The sequence below is a fragment of the Nicotiana sylvestris genome, chromosome 2 (assembly GCF_000393655.2).
Source record: "Nicotiana sylvestris chromosome 2, ASM39365v2, whole genome shotgun sequence".
In the NCBI taxonomy this organism is placed as follows: Eukaryota; Viridiplantae; Streptophyta; class Magnoliopsida; order Solanales; family Solanaceae; genus Nicotiana; species Nicotiana sylvestris.
Genome location: NC_091058.1, coordinates 26,674,511 through 26,683,139, shown reverse-complemented (window position 1 = coordinate 26,683,139; position 8,629 = coordinate 26,674,511). Strand labels below are relative to the sequence as shown.

The 8,629-nt window shown below is 33.0% G+C and overlaps 1 protein-coding gene across 1 annotated transcript; it reads right to left on the bottom strand.

Annotated features, from left to right (window-relative positions):
• Positions 1-5,518: 5,518 nt before the first annotated feature.
• LOC104221928 (berberine bridge enzyme-like 22) lies at positions 5,519-7,396 on the bottom strand. Its single transcript, XM_009773116.2, has one exon. The coding sequence runs from the start codon at positions 7,313-7,315 to the stop codon at positions 5,675-5,677; it is 1,641 nt and encodes a 546-aa protein (XP_009771418.1). The 5' UTR covers positions 7,316-7,396; the 3' UTR covers positions 5,519-5,674.
• Positions 7,397-8,629: the final 1,233 nt, after the last annotated feature.

The window sequence follows — 8,629 nt, the reverse complement described above, 5'->3', positions numbered from 1 at the left end:
GGGATTAAGATCCAAAAGACTCTTCAAGGTCTGACATTGTCACAATCTCATTATATTAAGACAATACTTGAAAAATTCAAGCACTTAGGGTTTAAAGCTGCAAAGACTCCAATTGACGTGAATTTTGCATTAGCAAAGAACAAAGGCCAAATCATATCACAATTGGATTATGCTCGTGTGTTGGGATGCTTAATGTACATTATGAATTGTACACGACCAGATATAGCTTGTGCTATAAGTAAACTGAGTCGATACACGAGCAATCCAGGTCAATCTCATTGGATGGCAATGAAACGAGTTTTGGGATATTTAGAACATACCCAAAACTTTGATTTGCACTATAGTAAATATCCTGCAGTGATTGAAGGATATTGTGATGCAAATTGGATCATCGGTTCAACTGATTCGAAGTCCACAAGTGGATATATATTCACTATTGGTGGAGGAACGGTATCTTGGAAGTCGTCCAAACAAACTTGTATTGCCCGCTCTACAATGGAGGCTGAGTTCATAGCCTTAGATAAAGCCGGTGAAGAAGCTGAATGACTCCGGAATTTCTTGGAAGATATTCCATTTTGGCCTAAACCGTTGGCACCAATATGCATATATTGCGATAACCAAGAGGCAATTGGAAGGTCTGGGAGCATTATGTATAACAGTAAATCTCGTCATATACGACGAAGACATAAAACCGTTAGGCAACTACTCTCTAGAGGAATTATCATGATTGACTATGTAAAGTCAAGTGATAATGTGTCGGATCCACTTACAAAATGCCTAACTATAGAGGTAGTTGAGAAATCATCGAGGGGAATGGGACTATGGCCGAGAACAAGTCATTGTGGAGGTAACTCTACCTAGAAGACTGGAGATCCCAAGATCTAGGTTCAAGGAGATCAAACAAAGTCATTAATGACGGTTCAACATTGTCAACAAAAATTTTGGTCCATTCTCGTAATGAGACAATGTTCAGTACCAAGGATAAAACATTAAGGCTTTTTAATGATTTTTAAATTTGATACGGAGTATATCAAATAGTGTATCTACGGGATGACACGTTTAGGAATCACCTATGTAAGTGTGAAGTGTTAGCCGCTTCAAGGAGAAGTTTGCAAGGCCAATTATCTACGCACTTATGAAATCAGGCGGTGTTCATGGCTGAAACGAACACAACAATGAGAACCAAAGACGGTTAAGAGTTGATTGTGTGACTTATGATTGTCTAGGTATACACTAAAGTTCAACGGTTCAAAGATATCAAATCTACCGGTTGACCGAGTATTTCCGACATAAGTTCACTACGGAAAGTTCAAAAGGAAACCTACTTATCCAGATGCAATTAATCCTTGCTTGCAAATCACACAAGTTTTTCATGCATACTTCCGTGATATAGTCATTCCCCATTCATGTGGGGGATTGTTGAGGATTTTAAGATGGAAAAGTCTTAAAAAGAGGGTGAATGAGAAATGGAGGGAAAATGAAATTTTGAGTAAAATTTTAAGTTTCCCTCTCTTGAAACATTGTCCCATAGTGGAAAAGGAAAATGATTTTGGTGGGTATATATACAATTGCTCTTCTTGTAGCTCTTAAAGAGTTAAGAAGAAGGCAAGCCTCGCGCCGTCGTCGTCGTCGCTCGCTTGGCTCGGCTTCAACTACGGCTACGGTTTCGGGTTCGGGTTCGGATTTGGTCAAATGATCGATTGATTGATTAATTTTTTGGACCAAATTTATTTGTTAATAGCGAATATTAACGTAATATTATCCGTGTTTGTAACGGATGTTTTCCAATCCGTGGATAGAATCCAAGTGTCCCACCAGTTCGGCTAAGTGCATGCTTCATTGTCCATTGGCAGCCTAGTGCTCCATAAGCTAAGTGCTTCCTCCGTAACAACCTAGTGATTGCTCCACCATGAGTGGTGGCTGGTCATTCTGTTAATAGTTGACTGCACTATAAATATGTGCAGTAGCTGTTAGAGCAAGGACACACAACACAAAAATAGAAAAACAGAATAAGAGCTGTTAGAAGAAGGCACATGCAGAAACAAATTTGAGAGCTTGACTGTCGTTGATATCCTCTTCAGTAAGAACTCAACATCGACTATAAATTGCATACCTTCCTCTCAGAATTTCTATTCGACTTCTGAGTTCTCCTCCTTTGTTGTGCATTGTTTTAAACTACAAACAAAGCAATCGTAAGTGTGATTTGCTGCCAAACTTTGTGTTCTCTGAAACACTGGGGTTTGAAGTACCGCTATACCATTGTGTAATTCGTTCTATCCTGGGAGGAAATAATCCATAACCTTGGATACTAGGAGGGAATTAAATTCCTTAATGAAACACTGTGAATTCAGTGAGCTCGAATTAATTATTGTTTCATATTTATTTACATTTATACTCTAACGTTTTTTTCTTCAGAATTATTATTTACAAATACAGTAAATAAGAAGATAGCAACCAACAATATTCTTATCCAATAAAAGGAGAGACATGAAGGAGCAAGCTACAGAGGAAAATTCGGCTAAATCTAAAATAAGGATAACATATAGAAAACATGACCCACGCATCTATAGTTGTGGCTGGGGAATGCTGAGGCCCATGCTTTTCTAGAACAAACTTTATATCACCCAAAGAAATAATAATAATGCGTAGCCTCCATGCTCAAGTGTAAGGTTAGGTCCATGGATAATCATGTTCCTAATTTTGTCTACATATATGGTTTTTTAATGTCCCAACCTAATTTCAAATGTTTCTTTCATTCTCTACATAATACACCAAATATTAGATGATTTCTCGATGCGAATATTTTTGTTTTGATTTGGAATGATGTCTTTTGGTGGGATGTCATTTCAAAAAAAAAAAAAAATTACTCTCGATATTTACATCAAATTATATTACGTTATGATGCATAATTAATTAATAAATTGAGGTGAAAATATATATTAATTAATTATGAGTAAATAATAAAATGTATCTAAAAGATATATGTCATATAAATTTTTAATTTGGTGTAAACCATCTCCATCTCCATCTCCATCATCGCCAATTTTTAAATTCTTGTTATTCTATTACACATGGAAAGGAAAAAGGAAAGAGAAAAGAAATAGCTAGTGAGAATCAAACTCTTATCTGAAAGACTTGTAAACTGAAAACCTTTGTGGTCAGCTTCGTCTGCCACTTGGTTTTGCTCTCGAAGGTGTTCGTGTAGATATCTGTATTCGATGTGGCAGCCACCATTTATTGGCCCATGAATCAAGTTGGCCAGTTGCCATGTACTCTCAACTTTAGGCCTGGTGCTTTGCACACTTCTCTGAAATAGTGTAGACTGAAGGCTATTTGTCAAACCAAACAAACTACAAGGCCCACAAGTATCACATGGTCCATTCCAACTTTATGTAGCACACAGTTTTATTATTCAGCTCTTTACTTCAAAATGTCATGTTTATAAGTTTGATTTAGTCTTTGAACCTCTAAAACAAAAAGTGAATGAATAAGCTCGGGAGAGATTAGTGTACATCTACTTTTTACTTAATCTTCACTAATCACAAACAGAAACTCGGGTTATTCCAAAGGAAAAACAATCAATTTCTTTTGTGTTCCTTTACTTTAGTATAGGTTTCTGTTTTTTACTTTTTTTTTTTTTTTTTTTTTTTTTTGCGTCTGTGTCTGTCGTTAACTGAACTTTCCATGAAGATTTTTAATGTGAAATCTTTACATAAATAGCCGGTTATATTTACAGTTTATTTGTTCTAGTCATATACATAGATTGTACATTGATCATATACAATTATACATAGATAATACATAAATTATTCATATATTATGCCTTAACTGACTATTTTTTTAGTTTAAGCAGTTGGATGAGCGGCTATTTGTGTTAATTCTTCTTTTAAAATGTTAGGTCTCACGGGCCACAACTTCATGAGGCCAGTGGGCGGATTAGGTCTTGGCAGAAAAACTTCAATTTTAAATGGACTGAATCACTGAAAACATCCAAGTGTAACTTTATCCAACTAGCGGGTTGGGTTGATCTGGTCCACACTTTTAAATACAATAAGAACTGATTCTGATCACATCGATTTCACTATAGAAACATAAATGAGATTTTTACATGCCTAATCCTTTATTTAGTATTATTTTTATTAATAATATTATTCTTCATTTATTCCATAAATGAAAATTTCTTTTACAATTCTAGCACATTTTAAAAATAAACTGATCCTTATATTAGTTTTATTCTATTAATATTGATATCATTTCTCTCTCATCATTATAATAAAACCTTTTTTTGTACACTCTTTTGTAACGACGCCTCCCCTTTATTTGTTACTACGTTCTATGTCCATTCTTACATATAAAAAAATAAATTTAAATATTTTTTACTTATATTTATACAAGTATATATATATATATTAAATTTAAATTGTTCATAATGATTATACGACAAATATACCTTATATATTTTCAACTAAAATATGAATACATTTTTTTGTTTATATTTTGTATAATAATATTAATAATGTGATTAGCTGGAAATTTTTCTTATGGGATGTTCATGGTATGTATAAAATATGAATATTCTATGCTAGAAATATACCATAAATGTGAAAATCTTCAAGAAAAAACCTATGCATATACTAGTATATTTGTAGAATATTTGCAGTATAATACTTAATCACTCTAAATATACACTATATGTATTTTATATATTTTAAAAATATTTACAATGTCAATTAATATACTTTTTACATATCATTAAGATTAAAAATATACACACATGAAAGAATCAAAAATCAAATAATATAAAATTAGTCAAAATACATGTTAAATAATATATATATTATCCAAAAAGCAAAAAGAGATGAAATCGGTAGTGTTGGGGGATTAAGGAAGTTTAGGAGTTAAATAAGGAACAAATCCTTATGTTACAAAGGTGCGAAATTTTAGGCATATTGTTGGGGTTTCGGTTTTGGTTAGAATATACTATAGAGGAAATATTTTTGCTGTTACTATTGATATATTAAGTTTGCTGCTACCAAGATGTGTTATGTTTTTTAATATTGCTTAGTTATGTAAAGAGCCCAAAATAAATAAAAGAAGAATTAACCTAACTAGCCGATCATACAACAGTTTAAACTCAAAATTACTGATAGGTGTATACTATATGTATAATTTATTATATATATGTACAATCGTATATAATTAATGTATATATAGATTAAAAAAAGTAAACCGTAAATCCAACTGGCTATTTGGGTAAGGATCCAAAAATAAAAAGAGGGCGGGAGCCGGGGACTGGGGAGAAGTTGTTCGCCCATAAAGTTCTAATAGTTGGTAATAAAAAAGTCGAAAAAAGTGCTGGAAACCTAAATAAGGGAAAGGAGAGCCAAACCCAGGATTAAAAATTGTTAACCAATTGACAATGTTAGATTTTAAAATCCAACAAGCACGCAGGTTGGAGTTCCCTTCATAAATATATACTATAAAGTAACATAATAAGGGTAACTCTCAGAATAAAAGGTGATTCTATAACGTTTTTGGATGCAATAAACATCCAAGTTTTATTTTATTGTAGATTAAGAGGTGATAAAGTGGACATAGTGATACATTTATTGATAAATTCAAACAACTTGGACTTTTTTTTTGCCCTTGCATGTAATCCAACCTTCTTCAGCTATCAAATATGATAAGGTGGAATACTTTGTTCATTTCTGAAAAAATTACTGGGATCCACCTTACTCTTCACTTTAGCCAACCTCTCAAAATTACCATTGAAATACTTTTCACCCCAGATTTTGGCCTTAGAATAGCTGTAGTCTTCTTGATTAGTTCCAAAATTTAGATCCCTATAATTCAGATAAGCAGTTCTTGGAGATTTTGCAACATATGGTTCCATTTCCTTATAAAGTTTCCTCATCCATGCTATCTTCTGACTTGATACACTCTCACTATTATCACCCCAATTCACCAAATACTGAATATTATACAAATTGCCCTTTCTATGTGGGAATGGAATTTCAGATTCTGAAATTTCATCTAATTTTCCACCAAATGGCTCCATTATCATCTGAGGTCTTTCTTCTTCCAAGAACAGTTTTTCTACCATTTTCCAACCTTTTTCTGGAACTGGAGTCTTCACAAAATCAGATGTAGCTTTAAAATAATTCTTCTGTGTTGGAATACTCTTTTCTAGCAAAACTTCTAGTGACTCATTTGTTCTCCTACCATAGAAATACAAGACTGATCCAATCCATGAAGATTCACGACATTCTTTTTTAATGCAAGGTCTGTTACTACAGTCCACAACAGGCTCTTGAAAACAATCTTTTTTCTGCAAATCAAATTCAGGGAACTTCTCTTTGAGCAATGGAATTAATTCATCAACTGGTCCAAGATATAGTGCTTGAAAAAAGATTTCAACATACTTCTCATTCCCTGCTCCATCATTTTGTATAACTACTCTGACGAGCAAATCATCAGGTAATTGATGTCCGATTTTTTCCCATTTTTGGAGGAGATTTTGGTTGCCCTCTAGCCTCTTGTAAACTGTGAAACTAGTAACCTTTTCTGGAACACGAACAAGTTTGAGTTTCCATGCAAGAATGACACCAAAACTTGCTCCTCCACCTCCTCTTATTGCCCAAAACAAATCTTCTTTCATTTTCTTTCTATCAAGGATTTTTCCATTGATATCCATTACACGAGCGTCGATAACATTATCTGCTGCTAAGCCAAATTTTCTCATCATAGTACCAATCCCTCCACCACTAATAATCCCTCCAGTGCCAATACTGAAACAAACACCTCCTGCAAAACCATGCACTTTACTTTTTTTGGCAATTGCATAGTAAAGTTGGCCAAGGGTTGCTCCTGCTTGTACCCAAACTGTCTCTTCTTTTAAATCAATCTTGATATCATCAAGATTGCTTAAATCAAGCATGACATATGGGGTTTTAGACCTAAAGGAGATTCCTTCATAGTCGTGGCCACCACTTTTTATTTTGATTTGCAACCCTAGTTTTTTACCACAAAGAATAACAGGCTTGATTTCTGATTCTTTCCTAGGGGAGACAATGAAGAGGGGGTGTGAAGAATTCAACCATCTGGGGTTCTTTTGAGCAAATTCAAGGATAGATGAATAAGTTGGAGAGTTTGGGGTGTAAATATTTTTGGTATTGTTTTTAGAGTATTTGGAAAGACAGTGGAGAAAATCTTCTTGGGAGTAACATTTTGCCAAAAATAATGAAAAGAGTAAAAGAGAGAGAATTTGAAGGCTACGCATTTCTTTGGATGAAAAAAGAAGAATAAGAGGTATCATGCAAATTTAAGAGATTAGAATGGACTTTCTATAACGAGAATGAGAAAGAATGAGCTATCATGCTATGAGAGGAAAGAAGAATTTGCTCATGACTATATCCTTTCAAATGATCCATATTTATAGAATTTCTTATAGTGTAAATCTACTTATCTGGATTTATTCAAAAGTTTAAGAAAAAAAAAGATTTATTCAACAGCTTGACTTTGACTATAGGCACATGAAAGTACAGACTTAAAATCCGAGTTTTTAGCTGGCAAAATTTGTATTTTTATTTTATACAGATGCTTTTGACATACCAAAATTAATTATATGAGAGCAAGGAAATTTCTCCCACTTGACTTTATAAATTTGTGAATGGACTTTACTCGTTGCGAGGGTTCCCATGATGCTGAAATATTAATGTGGATTTTTTATGAATAGTTTGTACATTGGATACTACTTTGGATACTACATTGGATACTACATTGGATGCCCATGTTGTGAATAACTTAAAGATTAAATTTTCTATTTTATGTCCATCATCTTTACTTTTTATGCCTATAAAAGGCCATGTAATTGCAATGAAAAATTACACCAAAAGTGAAAGAAGAAAACACTTCTCCATTCTCTCTCTCTTCTTGTTTACATTTTACTGCATTGCTTTTATTTTATAACACGTTATCAGCACGAAGCTCTAATTTTATTCTTAACTCCCGCTAAGTTGAGCCATATTTTATTAAGGTATGTATCATTATAATCATTTTATTTATGGCAGTACATATCATATGCTCATTGTTTGCAGATTACTTGTGCGCTTGAGCATCTTAAATAGTTTAAGTACATTGCGGTGATAAAATAACTATTTCCTTCTGTGCTTAACTCTTAGAGGACCTCAAAGTCATCAAACTAGCTATGCACTAATGTCATACTTATAATATTCATGGACTCCCTAGATCAAAACATATCTTTAAGGCATTTTGAAGAACTGTGAGAAATAAATTGACAAGCAATAATTTTATAGTTTAATTACTTTATATTTATTGGAACATATAAATAATGTTAGTCACGTTCAGTTCTATTAACACATATATATCAATAATATAAAGTGAAATGAAACAAGTATGTAATTTCTACTTTATGGCAAGAATAAAATGAAATAGTAGATTGTTAACATGATATAGCTCTATTTTCATTTCTTTTACCTTAATCGTTTTGTTTTCATTAATTGTTTATTATTATAATTATTTCTCTAACTTATTCATCTTTTATGATAGTTTTCACTATGTCAAATTTATCAAAACTTGAATTTGTGGCACTTGACATCACCGGGAAGAA

Bases quoted from the DNA above. Each gene is read 5' to 3' on its own strand.
- LOC104221928 (XM_009773116.2), bottom strand. From the start codon at position 7,315: ATGATACCTCTTATTCTTCTTTTTTCATCCAAAGAAATGCGTAGCCTT.